The sequence below is a fragment of the Fusarium solani genome (assembly GCF_023522795.1).
Source record: "Fusarium solani strain SB1 chromosome Unknown bctg00000008, whole genome shotgun sequence".
NCBI lineage: Eukaryota > Fungi > Ascomycota > Sordariomycetes > Hypocreales > Nectriaceae > Fusarium > Fusarium solani.
The window spans coordinates 2481482-2501871 of NW_027072148.1; the positions used below are offsets into that span (position 1 = coordinate 2481482).

A 20390-nucleotide genomic window follows, 5' to 3' on the forward strand; every position below is an offset into this window, starting at 1 on the left:
TCCGGGGGATGTCAAGGCCATGTTTGTTGAGCAGCGGTCAACCGGAGGCGACACGTGGACAACGCCGGGACTCGGGACAAGGAAACCAGCAAGAGATGCCGAGACACGAACAATCATCGTGAAAGGGTCGCACTCAAGAGTCGCGTTTTGCACAAGAAACATCCTTTTGGTCGCCGATTAGAGGGAAGCAATCGCCGATGGATGCCGCAGGAAGCCATGACAAGTACGTCACTTGACACTTATGAGAGGGACATGATTGGCTGACACACCGACGGTGACCCCAAGTGGAAGCTGTCTGGAGAAGCGGGAGCTGGGGTAATTTAGTGGACATGGCCCCTGTAAGTCACCTGCAGCCGCTTTTGAGATTGGCGATGTGACCTTGATAGGGGACGATAACAAATGCCCTTCATCTTACAGGTGAAGCAATCGCCGAAAGAAACAAGAAACATTGTTGCTTCTCTATCTCGGGTCTTTTTGCTATCTTTGGTTTTCTGTGCGTGAGACACACGTGTCTTGTCTCAAGCTGACCGCAATGGAACTGCCATCTGTTTCCCCTCATGTCTCAGCCCCCAACGCTGTAAGCTCCTCTTCAACCTTGGCCCAAGCCCGCGGCAGTAGAGATCCCTCGAGCCAATAATTCCCCTCATGGTCCTTGCCCTTGATCACCATGACATTCCTAGTCACTATACTCTGCTTCATAGTTGAAGGGGTTAACTGTATCATGGTGCCTGATTTGTTCGTCCTTGTCCTTGTCTCCTCACCCTGCCCGATCACCGCCGGACTAAAGTCGGCTGCCTGCATAATCTTTGCCTTGGTCCAGTTGCTGATGAGTACGAGCAACATGTTAGGCTCTCCAAACAGAAGCGTGGTATCTTTCTTTTCTTTTTCGGCTATGAGGGTCCGCATTATCGCTCTGAGTTGCGGTTCTGTCGTCTGCGCCTTGATATGCTGACGGCTCGCGAGGGCAATGGGACCTATCGGGCCTCTGGCCATGGCTGGCGACAGAAATGTGTAAGCTGCTGTTGCCAGATTCTGAGTGTAAACACCCGCCGTCTCCATTAGAGACTTGAACCGATATCTCAAGTTGACCGTTGTAAGTGTCGTCACCGGGAGCCTTCTGGGATCTGATGATGCGATGAGCCTGGCGGTCCATGCCGCTAACACATCGCCCTCGCTGATAAAGGGCTTTTCGTCACCAGGATGTGTCGTGATGGTCGCCTCTTCCAAAGCCTGGCGCATCAGCTTTGCGACAGCTTCTTTGGGCAGAAAGATGGACTTTGATTGGCAAGCTCCCTGCCAGAGCAGATCCCAAAGGAACCGTAAACCGAAGAGCACCAGCTTGAAGCCGCTGATGCGTTTTTGGGCGAGATGCGATTCCTCTTGCGCTGTCTCTTCCATCCCACTTGGTGGTTCAACTATGTCGTAGACCATGTCATCTCTCGCCCTAAGAACAGGGAGGACTTCTGCCTCCCTCCCTGCCATCACAAGGGACCAGTTCTTCAGCATGGCCTGGAATCCCACAGCGTCCATGGCGGAGTGTGGCCACACGAGCGAAACCAGGGTTGCGTCTGAGAATGACACGATCCGGAGTGACATTTGAGGTTTGTCGCCCTTGAAAAGGTCAGACCCATTTACGGGATCGTCACTCGTTACGGCAAACTCCTTGAACTCTTGGGCTCCAGGTTGGGTTGATGGCTTCTCAGTGACTTTTGGCATCTTTTTCCCTAGGGGGTGGCTGTTGATGCTCATGTTGAATGCCTCGTGGGTATATCTCACAGCTGGTCTTTCAGGAGTAAACTCTCGGGGAACGTGAATTTCGAGTCTGTCCTTTCCCTAACAAGCCGTCAGATCAGATCATTCTCGTCGTCCTGGAAAATGTACGTTTAGTCTCAGTCGACCACCAAACTTCCTCCAGTCACCAATCTCCAACAACCTCGTCAGCGATGAATGTAGTTTTTCTGGGTCGAGGACATCATTGAAGCAGAAAGTCCAGGTAAGGATTAGGTCCCGAAAAAGATACGTGTCGTCGAGTAGAGATGTTGGGTATACATAATCGCTTTCAACTTTGGGAAGCTGGCCTCGCTGCGGGTTGACCCCAAAGAGTCCCCGGATAGCGTCCATGGCGGCTGACAGTCGAGCTCTTCAGAGTTGAACGACATGCCTGAACGACACGGGCGGCTTAAAGGCTATTTAAATATCCATGCACTAGGAATTCTACCCGCGCGTCTTCGTTTTTGACCACTATTGCCTACGCGTGGGTGGAGTATCTGACTTGTCGAGATCTAGTGCTGATGTCCAAGCCTTAGCGTAGCATGGGCTGACATCTCAGAAGCCCTGACTGGGAGGGGAATATCCGAGAGAGAGCTTGGTCAAGGGCTCGAAGAAGCGGTGGGGGATGGACTTCTGAGCGGCCCAACGGAAATAACACAGCCGTAACACAACTGAATGGCCAGCCACTCTATGGATATTGACCAGTGCCGAAGCTGGGGTTTGTTGACAGCTTACCCCTCGGTCATATTCGGACAGGGGGCGCTGGATGACTGCAATTGTGGGATGGCCGTGAGACTCAGCTGACGTTCAAGACGGACATAGAACCTTGTAATGAACTGGATAGCCGGTCGTTTCGAATATGACCATTGACTCTACTCCGTTCAGGCTCTTGGTCAGATTGGATGTTCAACTTTTGTATTACCAAGTGTGTCTCATAAACAACTTGACTGCACACTCTATCGAGGATTAGACCTTGATCAAAGCCCCAACACATAAATGACCAGGACAACAATGCTCACAAAATTGACACAAGGTCATCGTGGTGTCTATGGCGACCATCTCCAACAAGTATTAACCAAGTCCTACTGAACAACGTTTCTCTTCCAATGCTTTCCACGGCCAACAATGTTCTTGAGCACCCGGCTTGCTCTCTGCCTACCCCAGCATCTTTATCTTGATGTACCAAAGCCCTACCGATGGACTGGGATGTCGATGTGGTACGCTTTCGTTGTTTGTCACCGAAAAAGTTAATCGCATCTAGCTCTAGCATCTGTTCCAGCACAACCATCCGATCCAAAGTCACCACAGCCATATGACCCATAACCAACAGCCCCGGAATAATGATCAGATCCAGAGCCTCCAGCGGCAGTGCTGCTGGATCCCACGCCGCAGTCGTCTGCTGAACTGCTGCCGTGTCGTGTGCCGTGTCCAAGTTCGAGGTCTATGCCGGCGTTAAAGGCGGATGAACCTGTTGTGACGAGCTTGACTTCCTCTAGAGGTCCAGTGAAGAAGGTCTCCTTTTCTTTCCCCTTGGGGGATGGCTTGGATGTGTCGGTGGGGCTCTTGTCTGAAGAAGACATGGAGTGCATCCTCTTGATAATAGCCTCGCTGTCAAACTCCTTCTCGGGCGTATCTTTTCTCCTGTTGCTCTCCTTCTTCTTGTCGTACCGCTTATTCTCAACCTTTAGAAACTGATCCGTGAAGAGGATCCACGCTTTGTAGATGTTTCTCGGGTCCAGCATGATCTTGGGCATCGTGACGAGCAGGAGCTTGAAGAAATTGCCCAGCGTCCTCATGGACTCTTGGAGTTCTCCTGCTCGGTGCTTGCGGAACATGTCGACGGCTATCATGCCGACAAAGGCGAGGAGCATGAGGCCGAGGATCGCGTAGGAGAAGACGAATGTTCGGATGTCATTCGGGTCGATGGACCAGGGGTTTCCGCTCTGGGAGGGGCCGACGGTGTTTGGGACTGGACTCATGGTGATTTGGAGTGAATTTCGTCTTCGTGATGAAGAAATCGAAATTTCTAGTTGTTGTTATTGCTTGAGAGTATTCGAGAGTCGAGTTGACGATGGTGATGGAATCTCAGCCATTACACAACAAAAGATGACAAGTTGGGGAACAGGGCAAAAGGACAACATGCCATCTATATAAGTCACCTTGATAAGAGTCATCGTGCATGAGAAAATCTTGACCTTTAACCTTTGTAAATAATGAAGTTATCAACATGCATTGCATTCTACGGAAACCTTGTCCTTGAATACTCCCGCGTGGAGTTTCATGACTCAGTTGACTTACATACAGTCCCGTGACTTGGAAAGCCAAGTAATCTGTGGGAGAACTATGTGAATTTGGGTTCAGGCAAGTTAGAAAGTATAAAAGGTGTACTCCCTCTTCCGAGTTTAATTCACGCATGTTGTTTGTTGTCGTCGTTGTCAATGGTAAACAAAACACTCTCGTTAGAACATCATAAAGAAGGAGGGGAGATGGAAACTGTCACAGCAGTGTCAAGCAACTGGCGAACGGTAACAAACAATGGGATCCTCAAACAAAGCGTCTGCCGCTAGAGGTGGTGATGATTCACCATCTCCCTCTCCATCACTGCGAACTTCATCTCTTCTCCGTCGTGTTGGGTCCGTGAGGGCGCACAGAAACGACCTCTCTGAACGCCTCGGCCTCTTGAGAATGATGAGTACGTATGTTCTCGCGCATATACCGAGATCTACTGACATTCAAGACCCTTCGAACGCCCGCAGGAGGAGCAAATCAAACCCCCAAGTGGCTTCGCCGCCGACAACGCCGCGGTTTATCGTCCAAGAACCGCCTTCTCATCGCAGATGTCTTCCTGCTTGGGACCGCGCCTTTGACGCCGTTTACCACAGCAGCAGCAGCCACACTCCAAGCTTCTCCGACACTCTTACCAGCTTCTTCGAGGATCACGGACGCTCAAGACCAGACTCGGGCTACTTTCGCCTCCCAGACGATATCCGCCTGCGAATCTGCAACCTCATCCTCCCCGTCGTCGATCGTCCCGTGCGTCTAAACCGCCTCTTCTTCACCCGCGACGTCTGGCGCGAAGGAGACCTCGCAGCGCCAACCGACGCTCTCCTCCCTCTAGCTCCATACCTCCAAGTCTCGTTTGTCTTTCGCGCCGACTTTCTCGTGGCGTTTCTCCAGAGCGTCACGCTGCATGCTGTCTTCTCGCCCTTTGTGGGATGCAGGGTTAACCCCCTCGCCACGACTTGGCTGAATCGCTATGGACCGTATGCAAAGAGCATTGCCGTCGAGGTTGACATGTCGCGTTTGGGCTGTGGACCGGCGGATAGCGCTACTTGTCTTCTCCCCGATGTCGAGCATGTTGAGGATCTCGTCTGCGAGTTTGTAGACTCGCAACTAAGACGCAAAGAGTCTCTTCCTCTGCAGAATCTGATTCTCCTCTGTCGACGCTTCTACGGCCGTCGCGGCCCTTCACTGTCAAGACCAGGCACAGGACGTTCCAGCGGGGCGAGCAGTAGCAGCAGAGCCAACTCAGCCGAAGACATGAGGTTCCAATCTCCGGAGATGTACGCATCCATGGACGAGCTCATGAAGCAGATGACCGAAGAAACCGTGTCGAGTCCGTTCGAAACGCCGATGCCGTCGCCGTTGCCGCAATCAGAGTATTGCCCAGGCTCGTACCTCCTCTTCTGCAACCACATAATCCACCTAAAGGGGCGAATCAATTCCCTACGAATGTGTGGCTTCGATGAGACGTACACGACGCGGTTCATGGCGACATTGTTCTCAGATGCCAACAGCGGACAGGCATACCGGGTAGCGCCCTCGACGGTATGGCCCAAACAAAGTGGGCAAAAGTCCTGTCTAGACGCCGGAGATGGATACACAATACTAGACGACCATCAAGTCCAATCAGCTTTGAACGCCCCGGTAGCACTCCGCCCCTGGGAAGGATGCGTACAGCTCCCACCCCCCATCCCCGACGAAGAAGGAAACCCCAGCCTCCCGCCTATAGTGGGAGATCTACAAAGACTAAGGAGTCCATATGCAAGGACAGTCACGAGTCTCTCCGAGCGGACATGCGATCAGATGCTCAAGGAAACCGGGGGACTTGGAAATGGATCCGACAAGAATAGATTTCTGCGGTTCATGAAAAAGTACGGCAAGAAGAAGCAGAGGACCCTGACGAGGGAGGCTTCTGCGACGTTGTGACGAGACACAAGGGATCAGATAGATAGAACGGAAGCAGCAATGCATCTAGGTCATTAGGACATTAATCTGGGAGCACATGATACCCTCATCAAGGCGCGCTCAATCCATCATGGGCGCGTGTACTGATTCTTTTCCCCTCAACCAACTCTCTTTACATGTGAGCGCAGCGCCATGTCCATCATCTACACATCCATGCCATCAAGAACCCTGTTATTGTTTCTGCAGAGACTATGGCCTGTTAGCACTTGAACATCTGAACCAGGGCCAATACTCACAATCGCAAAACTACTCCTCGACCGGATCCTCTCTCCAAACAGCACCAGGACCCAAGGGATGAGCGTCAATCCGCTGGCAATGCCGCCCAGAACACAGCCAGCATTCTTCAGCCCGAGATTGCCAAACATGATGCCAGTAATCACCGGGAACGCTCCACCAAGCACATTACGGCAGAAACTCTGAGCAGCCAGCGCCGAGGAGGCGTAGAGGTGATACGTGTCAGCCAGGTAGTTAAACGTGGCCAGATACACCGAGTAAATGCCCCAATTAGCAAGGCCAATTCCAATGGCAATCGAGTAGTGGCTTGTACTCGTCGGGCTCAAGAAGGCGGCAAAAAGTCCGGCAGGAAGTAGAAGAGACGTGATGCAAGCAAAGTACAGCCGCGCCTCGGGAGCATCCGCTGGGAAATGCTTCCTCATAAACAGCCAAAACTGGGACACGGATTTTTCGTCGTCCTGTCCTTGCCAGAGGGGGTGCTTCATCAAGTTCTCCTGAAGAATGCCCACCACGGTCGCGATAATGGCAGACGCCATCATGGCGATGTAGACACGACTCGACATGTCAAAGTTTGCAGCGTACAGATATGGCACAACGGCAAAAGACAAGTAGAGAACGCCCCATGAAAAGGCAGCCCAGAGGGAAAAGCAGAAGACGACAGGCTCCGTGAGCAAGAGGTAAAAAGGTCGCTTCACCGACGTTGCAATCATCTGACCCAAAGGGGGGCGTTGCTCATCTGCCGCCACTAGCCATCGAACTCGTTGTAGGCGTCGTTCCCTGGACTGGATGCCATTGTATTCGAGTTCCGTGTGATGGCCAGGGTTGGTCTTGATCGTCGACGTTGATGAGCTGGCGCTTGTCTCCTCTGGGGTGTTGGTAACCCAAACTCCATAGGCGCCTGTCTTTTCCAACTCTTCGTACCACTCATTCAACTTCTTGGCCTTTCTCGACAGCAACACAGACCCTCGAGTCTCTTCAAAGAGAAATAGAATGGCAATCAGCAACAGACCATCCATAATGACCTGATGCCAGAACGACCACTTCCATGCCAGGGTATCATCAGTCAGCCCCTTCACAAAGGCAGCCGAGACCAACGGTCCAGCACCAGTTCCGAATAGAACTGATCCGCTGAACAAGGCCATCGGCGTGTTTCTTTCTTCCTTCTCCCAAAGATCAGCGAGGACCCCTCCAACGACCGAGCTGAACACGGAGCCTCCGACTCCGACAAAGAAACGGGCAATCAGCATCCCAGCAAGGTTTGGCATCACAGAGCAGACGGCCTGAAAGATGACATAGACAAACCCAGCAAACACAAAGACAGGCCGTCGACCCCAAATCTCAGATACCGGAGCAAGGACCATGGGAGCAATGGCAAACCCCATGCAGAAAGTTGTGATTCCAACAAGAACGGCAAGGTGTGATGCCCCTAGATCCTTGGCCATTGCGGCCGACGGAGGCGAGTAGGCTCCCGCAGTATATGCTGTAAACATTGTGGCAATACATGACAACGCAAGCAAAATGTTCTTTCGTGCTGCCGGTAACGTAAAGGGTGATGCGTATGGCCTAAGGTCGGGGGATGGTGGGAGTTCCTGGGATTCGGAAAGACCTGCCTCTTTTGGCAGTGGCGGTGTTGGCAAGACGGTGTTGAGGGTTAGATATAGGTAAGTGATGGGCTCGTCTTCGTTGAGTTTCGGCTGTGGTGTCCTAGATGGAAGTGTTCCTTCGATACTGATCTCGAGATCGCCAGGATCTCGATTCCAAGTGCCGCCGTTCTGACTGGCCTCAATATCTTGAACCATGTCTTCTGTTGAAGTCTTTTTAGACTTCTTTTCGTGTGGATCTTGGAGTTCCTCGCCGAAAACGATCGTTGTAAGTCCTGTCAGTTCGAGTTGTCACAGGACAAGATCAGGGAGGAACAGACAAAGATATAGGAGGAGGAGGAGAGACGAGGAACAAGAGAAAAATGCAGTGGCCCAGTCTCCGGGGGCACAACTCCGGCATTATCAATGCTGGGGTAGCGGGAGATGAGGAAAAGAGAACGGGATCTCGACGGGAATAATCTCTTCCTTGGCACTGGATCCGCCCTCTCCACGCTGGACCACGAGTACGAGGCCAACGATTCGCTTGTGCATCAGCTGCCGAGAGACGCTAGTGCAGATTCTGTGCACCCGAAGTGGCATCGAGGGTGAGAATCTCCATTGCGGCGCGGCACTGAGATGGATGGTAGGCTGTGAGGGAGGGACTGAGCGTCATGGTTGGTGTTGACGAGGGATTGCCACCAGTACTTCAACAGACGTCTGGTGATATCGAGCATGTCTCTCAACAGAAACCTTGAACAAAAAAGCAAATGCTGTAGTTCCCGGGCAAGCATCCTAATTTGACATGCCGCCGCCCTACATGGACATGTTGCATCATCCGGCATCCCTCCCGTTGTCAGCAACAAGACCCGACTCCCGTTCCCGGGGCTGGCGTTCTCGGGAATAACCTGGACGTGACGTTGGAGTCGGCGCCAGGGACGCCAAACGGTTAGTCTAGCCCTCTTAGTGGCATCTAGACCTCTTGGCTTTCGGGCGCCATGACCGGCATTCTCGAGCTTGCCCGGGGAGTTGCAGCTCTTCGCACATACCCGAGGAAGAAGGGCCACGAACTGATTGGGCGTCGGGAGTATCTCCAATCAACAGCTTGTCCAGAGAGAGCATGTCGTCAATGCCACCATGCCACGAGGAACCAACAGTTTGCAGCCCCGAGAACACCAACTTTCCTTGGCGCAACCCGACAAACCTGCACGCTCAGACGCAACTTCGGAAATGAGGGGTAGGGGGGATGGAATACGGGATATTTCCGACTATTACCGGGGCGCCATCTCGCTAACAAAGATCTTAGATTCGAGGGATCTCGTGAGAGGTGATGGGGTTGGTTTCGGCTTTGTTTCCCCACCATTTCCGCTTCGGATCTTGACCGCATGGAGGTGCGGAAACCAAGGGTTCTCCGGATTGCCTCGTGGGGTAGGAATGGGGTAAAAATTGTCTTGATTTCAAATCACCTTCGTTGTATGTATCGGTTGACGGGAATGGAGGTCGAAAGAAGGTGGCAGATCTGGGTCATCACGTGACTAGTCAGATGACCACCTTTCAGCTCACTCTGGCGAGCTCGTTCTACAACTGGACATTCCGAAATTTTTGGTGTCTTGAAGAAGTCAGGCACCGCACACTTGGTGTAACAACTATTCCTGCTTCTGTATCAATTCGGGAAGTTCGTATTGTGCATGGCGATACCTGTCCCTCATGTCCATCACACGTATCGGAGTGGCTCCCACACGGTGAGGCTTAAACTCCGGTGACGAATTGAGGTCGCGGAGTGAAAGGAGCCAAATTCTTAGACAAACTAGAGAAGAGAATTCAGTGTATTATCAGACCCGTATTATGGAATCATGGCTAACTAAAGACCATAGCGTGAAAAGTCGGCTCCAAATTCCGAGCAATCCCCATCTCGGATCCCATCCCGTGCTTTGTAGGTAGGTGTTGATCTCCTCAGTCGACATCGTCCACACTCGTCTTCGCGTTTTCTTCCTCTCCATACTTGGACCCCAACTTTTCACCCGCCTCCTTGAGCGCCTCCTCGTCGTCAAAAGTGCCGTCATTCCCAGTGATGGGGGCCTGGGCCGGCTCATGCAGAGACTCTTCGGCACCCTCCTTGAGCGTCCCATCCTCATTGACATAGTCCTTGTGATACAGCGTGAAAAGGATGACGAGGTACGTCTGCTCCGTCTCCTTGTTTCGTAGGACGTATCTGAGCTGATGTGAGCGTCTTCGACCGGACCTGAGACGAGGGTAAACGAAAACGGCGTAAGAGAGATGACCATAACGGAAACGTACCATCTACGGCTCTAGGGGCCGCAGGGACGTAATCAACAAGGGGATTGCGCATAGCAGAACCCAAACGCAAGGAGAGGGGCATAGCTTACCTAAGTGCTTGACCATCCCAGTACTTCATTATGGGTAACTGGAAGCCGGGCAGCTTCAATGCGAGGTTGGAAAAGTCGAGGTAAGGGTTGAAAAAGTCGAAGCCGTACGTCTTGTCGTACTCAAACACCCACTTCTCCTTGCTGTCCGCCCTCAGAGCCCACTTCATACGGGCCTTGTTGTCAAGAGGAGCACCAATGTCATCGCGAGTCTTGAGACCAGCCTCATCGCCGCCTTCTTTGAACCATAAGCCTCCCTTCGCTTCATCATACTCACCGGTGCCAACGTGAATGGTATTGAAGGAGCTCAGAGCCGGGCCGTAAAGAAACGGCTTGTCGGCGTAGGCATCACCCTCCAGACCAGGATCGATCCACCAGCGCACAATACTCATGGCAGTGCCGAAGCCAGGAGGCAGACGGTCGCGAATCGGGTGATCAAAGTCATTTCCAAACTGCAAGTTGGCGCCGTTGATGCCACTACCATCGTCACTGGCAGGCTTCTTGGGGGTGAAGCGGAATGAGATGCTGTACTGGTCCTGGTTATAGGCGTGGGGCTCCGTGGAGAAGTAGGCTGAAGTCCCTGGTGAGTTCCGAGGTAGGCCCTTGTAATCCTGGATGCGAACGTTGAGCTCGATGTCGGCGAGGTCGCTTTTGATGACTATGGGCTCGACCGTGTTGACAAGGACATCGACCTGCTGCTTTGCGTCGTAATCGGGGCCGGCCGTGACCCGAAGGACGTAGTTGTTCTCCGCCATGTTTTCCGTCTGCTGTATCTTTCTGTTTGCTATTGCTTGTCGCTTTATCTCTATGTGCTGCCCTTGGACTTCGTTCTATGGCTCTGACTAAGAGCAAGGTAAAATCTTTCAATGACGTATGGGCCAACCGCTAACCGACGATAACAAGAGGAAAAATGATGGGCAAGGTATAAGAACACAAATGAAGAAAAGAAGGCTTCGCAATGCCGCCGCTTCGATGTTGATAAACCGGAAAGTGGCACTGATAATGATCTTACAAGTTGATGACGTGAGGGCTTTTTCAAGCCGTGAGTCGCCAGCACATGCCAAAGAGCACCATCACTGGCTCCATCACCAACAAGCGACGGCCACTAAATTTGCTCCGCTCGAGACGGGCATTCTCCCAGCAAAAACTTGTGCATGAAAATTGCGGACAAATAAGGGAAGTGCCCGCATCTGGATTCTTTCGATTTTCCTGGATCATGGCGTGCGCCGGATGCAGACATCATCTGGCAGATGCAAGCAAGCTGCAGCCTTCAGATTCTCTGCCTGACAGTGGACGAGATGTCCCCAACGGCTGCAACTCGACACGCTCACCGCCGCGACGCGTCTTTCGTTGGCGGTGCGGCCCCCATGCTAATGCTTCCGTATGGAATTCACCGCCAAAGAAGAGGTGGCTGTGGCGCATAATCACCGGAGAACGACTTCATTGAGGAGCATCGGGATAGCTGCCCTGGTTTGTGCCTGAGGCTGAAGATCGCCTTTGTTAGATTGAGGATTGCCACGTGACGCCCCACATCGCACCTCCTCAAGCGATGGCTGGTCACTCATGAACTACACGTCATTCAACAATGAACAACACTTGATCATCTTCATCTCCATCACCAGCTACAGTGTATTGCGTAGGGTTCACTCAGTTCTGGCATTGCATGCCCCTTTGCTTCTACTACGCATCCTCACTCTGCTTCATATGGCCCACGGATAGCATCTCGCGGCACGACTACAGGGATACGCCTTCAAACTCCCCTCACCCATACGATGCAAGAACGGTAAGGATAACAAATGTTCGAACTGACTAGTTGACAGGTAATCCTGTTCTGTAACCTATTAACAAGAACTTGTACGCTCTATACCCCAAACGCCAAACCGCACTGCCCTCATTACAGACTCTAAACCAGCATTGTCTCACTGTCGCGTTTCCAAACTTCATCACTCATCTCGGGGCACCATCGCCCCCGACCCCGATCGGGTCTGGGCAATGTGCGCCTGCGCATCAATCACTACACCATGTCAGCAAATCGACAACAACAAGCATGTCTTGGGTCTGGACCTGTCGGGCGCCAACTTACACTGCATGTCCATCTTGGACCTCGAAACGAAGTAAAAGTCTTCGTTGATCTTGTCCTCGTCTAGGCCGTCTGGATGACACGAGCAAAACTCAAAGTCGGTGCACAAGGGTACAAGATCTGGGGTTGACAGTCGACTATCCCGAGGCGTCATTGGAGTCCAGTCCTCCGCCAGGATGTCTCTCTCATCATCAACGGCATCATGAACCTCGATGGATTCCTGGGGGGCCAAGTGGCACCAAGATCCAGCATGCGAGAGCCTTTCGTCCCTTGGGAGGTGAGAGGGCCGGCCACCATCGTTCCAATCAACCCGACTGTTTTGTGGGGCCGGAGCCCGGCGTCGCTTACGGGATCGGGGCTCTGAGTGATCCCCACGTTCCCGGCCAGCTCTTGGGGAAGATGAATCGATCTTGGCTGGTACTGGATCTGGGAACAGTTGTGGATCACGTGACCATGACACTTTACCACCAGAGCGAGGACAAGCGTCAACGTCACCCATATGGTCAGCCCCATTCGAGACGGTTGTGCGACGACGCCTATGACCATCGCCGAGATTGTGCTGCTCGGCTCGGCTTGCGGGTAGCGACGAGTGCCTAACCGTTTCACGAATCTGCTGGTGGCCGAGCCGTGAGGCTTGGTCCAAGGCCCGTTTGAGTTCAGGTGCCGGCAGGGACTGAGGGAACAAGATGAATTTATGGTGCGACGACATATTGTCGTTGTGGATGATGGGGTGGAACTATGCCAGGTGTCTGGATGCGATATCAAGTCGTCAGCCGAGGGCGACGAGGAGGAGGTCCCAGTGTGAGTTCTACGAAGTCCTAGTGGGACTCGAGAGACTCTTGGGGGTATCAAGTGATGCAAGTCAATCAACGAAAAGGGGTGGGATATTTTATGGCTGTGGATTGATGATTGGAAAGAATGAGGATGGAGAAGGGAAGAGATGGGAAGAACGGGAGTCGAGGGGGGCAGAGCTGGGCTTTATGCCAGAGGTCCGGAGGTCAAGTCCCCCGCGGAGCCAATCAGCTTGCCGCGCTCTCAACCTCACACAACCTCACCCCAGCCTACCCTCCCATCCAAGTTCGCATTGCAATTCTTCACTCGTTCTCGATCGTATCTCTTTTCGGGTTGAGCAAAAATGGCGTGCAAAGGAGCCTCAAGAAGCACCCTGCCATACTCCCTCCTCGACCACTCCAAACTCTCTGCGTACGCTCGTCGTGGGCGATTCTTAGGTGCCATTCATTACGAAGCCCGTTTGCCAGCTATCCGCCATTTCGCGCGTTGCTTTCGAGACCACGATTGCCGCCTTCTGCGATTTGGCGAACTATGATCTACTTGGCTGACCTAGGTTGCCTCTTGGTCACCTTGGTAAATGCTGCTCGAAGTGGGAGGCCTAGGTCATCCACCCCTCCTCCCCCTATCTTTGGTGTCCACTCCCATCCCAGTGTACATGTTGCGCCCGCGGAGTGGGCGGCGGAGTGTGAAGCTGGTTTGCTGTATTGAATGAAGAAGTGCAGTGATCCATGGATCCATCTTCCATCTGGGGTTGTCGGGGGGTGATGGCGCCAGTGGGTCTTGCCGCTCGTGCCAGGTGGACCCGCGGGAGAAGGCCGGCGGTTTGGTACATAATCTTTAGCGGGCAGCACCGCAATGGAGCATGTACCATGGGCTGGGCTCAAGCGGGTCTTGACGCGAGAGAAAAGACCCACCACCCCGGCTCTCCGGCCGGTGAGGTCCAAGCATACATTGACTGCATGTATACGTACCACAGGAGACGATGTGACACAAGAGGTTATCGACAGTGAATCACTGTTACTAATCACGATTTTGATCAACTGAGCACATGGTGTAATGAGAGATTCGTGGGGAGGTGTCAATTGTACATCACAGTTCGTAAGAAATGATGACTACTTAGTCGTAACGCCCGGGCATGGTATGGCTCGTCTGCTACTTAGAACTTGAAGAAGGAGGGGGTGCAAAAGCCAACTGATGCGATAAAATATGCAGGTGTCTTTGCTTCGGTGTTGGATCTAGGGTCTGGGTGTGCGTAGTCCTAGATCTCGAGGTAAGGAAAGATACCCAACCCGGTCCATAACACCCCATGACGCAGCATTCGGTATCCATTACCTTTCATCTTTCAAGGCCCAGCCGAATCCGCGGTCGAGCCTGCGGTGCATCAGCAGAGCCCACCCCCTCCCACACCCGAGTCAAGGTAAGAAACAGCAGCAAATGCAGGGGTGCACCGCCGCCGCCGCCAGGTACAGAAGCGGTACGTATTGCTGCTGTACTGTCAGCCTTGAACACATGCACACACAACCCTCAATTTTTTTTCTTAAAGACTTGGCTGCAGGTTGACCATGGTCATTTCGGGTAAGAAGCGTAACGCCCTGCACGCAAAGGGTCCTCTAGGAATGCACACCGACGGTGGCATTGAACCTTGAAGCCTGGTGATCTTGTTAGATTGTTAGATTGTTAGGTTGTTAGATTGTTGGATTGTGAGATTATTACAGAGTAGAGTAGGTGGGTATGCAGGGCAGGATCTCTCCAAGTGGGGCGGTTCTGAGCCAATAAAACAAACATTCTAGAAACCCTTCGATGAGATATACTTCCAGTAAGGTGCTGCGTCGCTTCTGAAGCAAGTATTTCTTAACTGCATGACAGACCCATAAATTATGACAACTCAATGACCGACAGACGTTGCGTCGATACTCGATTTCGGTATCGCCTATTGGTCACGTCGCCTGAGAAGAGTGCCCAAGCAGCTGTCAAAGCATGTTAGTTTTTTTACTCCCTCTCTTTTTGGAAGAGCCTTGCTCCTCAAGGCATCCATCACCATTGCAACAGATCAAAGCGATCTCTTCAGACGGTTCACCAATCAGCACCTACCGGATAAACCCATCCGGGAAGACTTGACCAATCTCAGCCTTGACGGCAGTTGAATCACTCAAGCAGCCTCGAACAATGGTTGTTTGTTGTTCAACGCTTTTGCATCTTATCAGATCACCGGCCGTCATCTCTTGGTCATCCTCCAGGGATTTCAAGTCTCTTCTTTTGTCTCCGCGGCTGAAATATGAGGCCGCTCTGAATGTTTAGGAATTTCATGGAGGGAGACACGTGGCTGTGCTCCCTCACTAGCCACATCTCTTCAATAATCCTGGCCTGGCGACCAGGATGGGATCCAGATCCTTGCAAGGCTGCATCATCCCATCGTCTGCCCCAACAAGAGCTGTTTCAACAAATGCGTCATCATGTACGCATTTCATCCCTCAAATTCTCTCTCATCACCAGAAAAAAACTGCATCTGTATTGTCAAAAGTTAAAGCCTAGCAAGTCCGGTTGACCGGGCACACTCGGAACCTCATGATCGGCACCTCGTTTGGCGAATGGATACTCATCCGCCTGTCTGTTGCCTTCTTTCGTTATGCCCCTCTTATTTACATCTTTTTGATCCTGCTGCTACCTCTTGTTGCGCCCTTTTCCATCGTCTTCCCGCCTACTTGCGTGCTTCTCGCGGCGTTACTCGCCGAGGGGACGTTTTACGTCTTCATCTATCGGCCGTACCTTAAACGACTTAAACGGAACGCCGTTCACCCATCACCGTTGTCGCGTGAGGAGCGGAGGGTATTGTTCGATCGGTGCTTTAGACACGTGCCATCTCCAGAGAGTTATCTGACATGGTGGTTTCTGGGCGCTGACCCTGATGATATTCGACGGGATAACATCAAAGAGTTTCTCCTCTGGGCTTTCTTTGAGCGAGGTGATGGTTCCGTTGATGAACCAGATGAGGCGGTGGATGAAGAGCTCGAGCAGTATGTGACTCTGCTTGAGCAACGACTTGGACGACAGTTACCGAGCGGCCGAGGAAACATCCAAAGTCTTCGTCTCACTTTCGATAAGATCACGACAACGTATCGTGGCCTCGCCTGGTACGTGATCGTCTTCTTCGTCGATCAACTCACACATCTCTCATTCCTCTGGCACGGCTTCGAGTACTATCGTCGTCCTCGATCATCCGCCATTCGAGTATTCCCTCCGCGTCCGCAAGAGTTGTGGCCGGGCCGGACATCCCCCTCCTCTCAGCTCAGCTACTGGCATCGCCCACACACGGCCGAGGGCCAGTTGCCCGTCGTCTTTTTCCACGGCATCGGAATCGGGCTCTGGACGTATGTGCGTTTCCTGGCTGGTCTCTACAAGACGGACGATAAGAAGAAAAGCGTCGGTGTTATCGCCATTGAGATTCTACCCATTTCGTTCCGTCTCACGTCTGCCATCCCAGACAAGGCTGAGTTCCTGTCCCAGATGACAGCGATCCTGGACTACCACTGCTGGCAGAACGTTGCGCTCGTGTCGCATTCATACGGATCCGTCTTGACGACCCACATGCTGCACTCGCCCAGCATGCAGCATCGTGTTCCCTCTGTGGTACTCATCGACCCCGTCACAATCATGCTGCACCTCCCTAATGTGGCGTACAACTTTACACGGCGTAGGCCTAAGAGGGCCAACGAGTGGCAGCTCTGGTACTTTGCAAGTACCGATCCAGGTGTTGCGCTCTGCCTGGGGCGACATTTCTTTTGGCGGGAGAATATCCTCTGGAAGGAGGAGTTGCTGGCGTCTCTGGGAGACAGCGGCTTCAAGAGGGACGTCGCAGTGACCTTGGCTGGCCGAGATCTCATTGTCGACACTGCTTCGGTTGCGGAATACTTGGAAGATGATGCCGAGACTTGTGTGGAAGGTGATGAAGGTGGAGTACAAGTGGTCGTGTTCCCAAAGCTAGACCATGCGCAAGTGTTTGACGACGCTCCGAGTCGCAAGACTTTGATCCAAATGGTCCGGTCGAGATGTAAATCGGGAGGGCTGGCACTTCCATAGTTGCAACATTGGTAGAGTACCCAATAGACAAACGCTTGCAAGAATACATACTATATCAAGCCTTATTTACGCGACTTGACCATGTCGCCGCCCCAGTCAGTCAAATCTGCTCGTATAGGAGTTGGCCCGCTTTGAATGACGAGAAAGACAACATCCTCATCTGTCTCGTTCTTGATCTGATGCTCAGTCCAGGCTGGGACAAAGGCAAAGTCCCCGGGTGATAGCTCGTGATTTTTGGGGTCGGAGTCCACTGACTCACTGACGGCCAAGATACCATTTCCAGAAACAGCGTAGAAGATGGCATCTACAAGGTCAGAATGAGGTTTAAAAACAAGAGTGAGGGGATTACCTTGTTCGCTGTTGTGACGGACGGTTGAATTTTGGTGAGGTCGCGCCGTGAGGACTATACCGCGTGAGAACCAATGCTTCGTGAGTCTAGATGCGCTTTCAAGTGCTCACCTGATACACACATCCTGTCGCATTTCCCAACGACGGCTGGCCGCTCAATAACGGGCCCTTCAACAGTCGGGTGAGTCGGCTCGAGCTGTTTGGCACGGGTGATGTTGGCAGAGGCGGGCATTATCATCGGAAGAATCTCCGAGATAAGCGGAAGCAACGCGCTCATCATGGGTAAGTTGGTGTAAGTTGTTTTGACTGGTGTAACGGGCGATGCAGGTGAGACACTTTCAAGGTTTGAGGCGTGTGGATTAGGTTGTTGCCGTGAGATTGTGAGCGGAAGGATTAAGATGTTATTATGAGCCTCTCAGTCGCTGAGCATTAAAGATATGGCGCAAAACGAGAAAGGAGGCGAAAGATGAAGGTATTCCCATGTGGTGATGAAGCTCAGATGACGTCGACAAGTGGCTCACGAGACTGCGATCGACGATACGACGGGCGAAACAACGGTCTTGGGGATGACACTCAAGACGCAATAGACATTATGCTGGACCAAACCAGAGATCAGGGCACGTTGCAAGGACGGGCGGGATGACCTGATGACAAAGGGGCAAATTTGGTGTTTGTTGTTTTCGATGGCGGCGCTTCGAGATGTCAAGCCCAAAGCCGTTTAGTTGGGTACGTACCGGGGGGAAGCAACCGAGGCGGCGTTTAAACTGCAGCATAATAAACATTGCACAGCATAACAGTTGACATAAATAATACTGAGACCTTTGTGCAAGTCTCCACATAATATGCGTTCTTATTTTTGGACAGGTTCGTCAGCGTTAGGTGCCGGCGTCGGAGCCCGCAGGTGCCGACCCCCGCGATATTGCCCTACGTGCATCCGTGATATCACCACCTCAGCTTCACCACACCTAAGGCAGAAACCCCCCTCGCTTCTTTCCATCTTGGCATCCGGGAATAAACCCTCTTCTTCTTCCCTAGAAAAGATCCCCGCGGCCCAGCTACAGCTCCCATCGTCACCTAAAAATGTCGGATCCCAGCGACGCTACGTCCGTGCCCCCTGGACCATCTGCGATACCTCAGTCTGTGACGCCGAGCCTTTGCCCAGACTTGCTCGGGGAAGGATCAAACCCCACCGGTAGGTTTCGATGCGACGCTGCTTTTGATTTAGGTCTATCTCTTATCACCAGCTAACCCGTTCAGTAGATGACGGGAATCTATCAGAGTCGCATTCATCAGCGTCCGGGGTCTGCCTCCTTCTAGATCTTCCCTCAGAGCTCATAACCACCATCCTCTCTCACCTCTCGCCCTTGGAACTCATAGGTGTATCTGAAACATGCCGCGAGCTTCGAGAGCATGCGCTATCCGATGTTCTTTGGCACCCTCTCGTCCAGGAAAATGTCCCTGATGTGACCCTCACTGGCCATCACCCATGCAGCAGCTATTATGAGCTCTATGTCGCTCACGACCGCCTGTGGTTTCTCCCCCGCCACAAGATCTGGTTCTGCGATCGCGATCTCACTGGAAGGGTCATGCTTGTCCGGTATGACCCTCGCCGTGGATGCATCGAGGGCTACCAACTGCTTGCGGCCCGTGGGCGGCCTGACTATTTCCAGTGGGAGGGCCATCCCAACGTTGTGATCCACGACTTTAACCCCCAAGTCAAGCTTCACCTCGACAAACCCATCCTTCAGTTCCATACCAACGTGGAGACGGACGTGAGCAGGTTCTTTAGCCGCCCTGATGCCAACCGATATGCGGATGAGATGCCCATGGCGCTGGAGGATCGTGTCGACGGCATGTTCAGCAACTTTATGCTCGCACGCGAGCTGGAAAGGGATATAAGTGACGAGATGATTTCTGAGCGCTTCCCCTATAGCCAAGTATGGCCACCCCCTGCGATCCCTTCGTCTCATCGCACCCGTGGTCAGCCAAACTTTGTCGTCACCGGCTTGCCCTTCTCTGCCCCGTACGACAGGCCCAAGCAAAGGGGCGAGGTATCGGAAAAGTTGTTTCACATTCGCCAGTGGATGGAGATGGCGGGCGGGATGACTCGCCTTGGTCGGGCTGCAGGGTTGACTGGCATCATCAACGTCCTGCGCGAGTTGCATCCAGCAGCTGTTGGCGGTTTACCCGGGATGCATGTTGGCGAAGAGTTGGTTACATATTCGACACTCGATCCAAAGCTTTATACGCCCACGCCGTTGAAGCCGTGGAGGGGAATCTATGCTGGCGACTATAACACTCACGGATGCGAGTTCTTGCTCGTACATCAGCCGGATGATGACGATGACGAGCTCTTGACGGACGAAGCGCTGGGTATCGTCCGCTTTGAGATAGAGTCGGATCAGGAATGGGAGAAGAGAAAAGCCGTGGCTCGCACCCACCGAGGACGACTAGAAGCTATCAAACTCACCGGGGATCCCAACGTACCACGCGGCGAAATCTCGTTTGTTGCAGAGGATCTCGGACCAGGAGGTTTCGTCGGCGAAGCAAATGATCCGCACTTTGGCGGTGCGAGGATCGTCAACAGCAGGGGGCACGTTTCCAACACGGGCTTCACCTCGAGCAGTTATATCGACGGTCAGCTCATCCTCGTCAGCCATGACCGGTTGGCTCATCATTGGATCGAGTTGGAGCATGTGAGTTGCTTTCAGAGGGTGGACATTGATCAGTTTTTGAGCGTGTGAGCGGGATTGCATCGACTCGGCGGGACGGTCACGCAACACGCAATCTCATGTGTACTTGTTGATTGTAAATGGTATGGGAAGGTTAGGGGGCAAGCCTCCAGAAGCATACTGGCCTAATTCAAGGCTGCACGAAGGG

At 52.7% G+C, this 20390-nt stretch overlaps 9 protein-coding genes across 9 annotated transcripts; 3 read left to right on the top strand and 6 right to left on the bottom strand.

Moving 5' to 3' along the window:
• Positions 1-555: 555 nt before the first annotated feature.
• MRS44_012832 (uncharacterized protein) lies at positions 556-1749 on the bottom strand (the record flags this gene model as incomplete). The annotated part of the gene is made up of 1 exon (XM_065618929.1): positions 556-1749. The coding sequence occupies one exon, from the start codon at positions 1747-1749 to the stop codon at positions 556-558; it is 1194 nt and encodes a 397-aa protein (XP_065475001.1).
• A 1268-nt stretch (positions 1750-3017) lies between these two features.
• MRS44_012833 (uncharacterized protein) lies at positions 3018-3749 on the bottom strand (the record flags this gene model as incomplete). Its single annotated transcript, XM_046282634.2, has 1 exon — positions 3018-3749. The coding sequence occupies one exon, from the start codon at positions 3747-3749 to the stop codon at positions 3018-3020; it is 732 nt and encodes a 243-aa protein (XP_046126590.2).
• Positions 3750-4305: 556 nt separating this feature from the next.
• MRS44_012834 (uncharacterized protein) lies at positions 4306-5979 on the top strand (the record flags this gene model as incomplete). Its single annotated transcript, XM_065618930.1, has 2 exons — positions 4306-4462; positions 4508-5979. The coding sequence occupies 2 exons, from the start codon at positions 4306-4308 to the stop codon at positions 5977-5979; spliced, it is 1629 nt and encodes a 542-aa protein (XP_065475002.1).
• A 210-nt stretch (positions 5980-6189) lies between these two features.
• On the bottom strand, positions 6190-8505 carry MRS44_012835 (uncharacterized protein; the record flags this gene model as incomplete). Its single annotated transcript, XM_065618931.1, has 3 exons — positions 6190-6207; positions 6255-8128; positions 8421-8505. 3 exons carry the CDS (start codon positions 8503-8505, stop codon positions 6190-6192), a joined length of 1977 nt encoding a protein of 658 aa, XP_065475003.1.
• A 1277-nt stretch (positions 8506-9782) lies between these two features.
• On the bottom strand, positions 9783-10968 carry MRS44_012836 (uncharacterized protein; the record flags this gene model as incomplete). Its single annotated transcript, XM_046267781.2, has 2 exons — positions 9783-10041; positions 10217-10968. The coding sequence occupies 2 exons, from the start codon at positions 10966-10968 to the stop codon at positions 9783-9785; spliced, it is 1011 nt and encodes a 336-aa protein (XP_046126587.1).
• Positions 10969-12156: 1188 nt separating this feature from the next.
• Positions 12157-13002, bottom strand: MRS44_012837 (uncharacterized protein; the record flags this gene model as incomplete). The annotated part of the gene is made up of 2 exons (XM_065618932.1): positions 12157-12227; positions 12297-13002. The coding sequence occupies 2 exons, from the start codon at positions 13000-13002 to the stop codon at positions 12157-12159; spliced, it is 777 nt and encodes a 258-aa protein (XP_065475004.1).
• A 2648-nt stretch (positions 13003-15650) lies between these two features.
• MRS44_012838 (uncharacterized protein) lies at positions 15651-17162 on the top strand (the record flags this gene model as incomplete). Its single annotated transcript, XM_046280295.2, has 1 exon — positions 15651-17162. One exon carries the CDS (start codon positions 15651-15653, stop codon positions 17160-17162), a length of 1512 nt encoding a protein of 503 aa, XP_046126585.2.
• A 62-nt stretch (positions 17163-17224) lies between these two features.
• MRS44_012839 (uncharacterized protein) lies at positions 17225-17742 on the bottom strand (the record flags this gene model as incomplete). Its single annotated transcript, XM_065618933.1, has 2 exons — positions 17225-17565; positions 17622-17742. 2 exons carry the CDS (start codon positions 17740-17742, stop codon positions 17225-17227), a joined length of 462 nt encoding a protein of 153 aa, XP_065475005.1.
• An 848-nt stretch (positions 17743-18590) lies between these two features.
• Positions 18591-20254, top strand: MRS44_012840 (uncharacterized protein; the record flags this gene model as incomplete). Its single annotated transcript, XM_046277543.2, has 2 exons — positions 18591-18702; positions 18771-20254. The coding sequence occupies 2 exons, from the start codon at positions 18591-18593 to the stop codon at positions 20252-20254; spliced, it is 1596 nt and encodes a 531-aa protein (XP_046126583.2).
• Between the last annotated feature and the right edge of the window lie 136 nt (positions 20255-20390).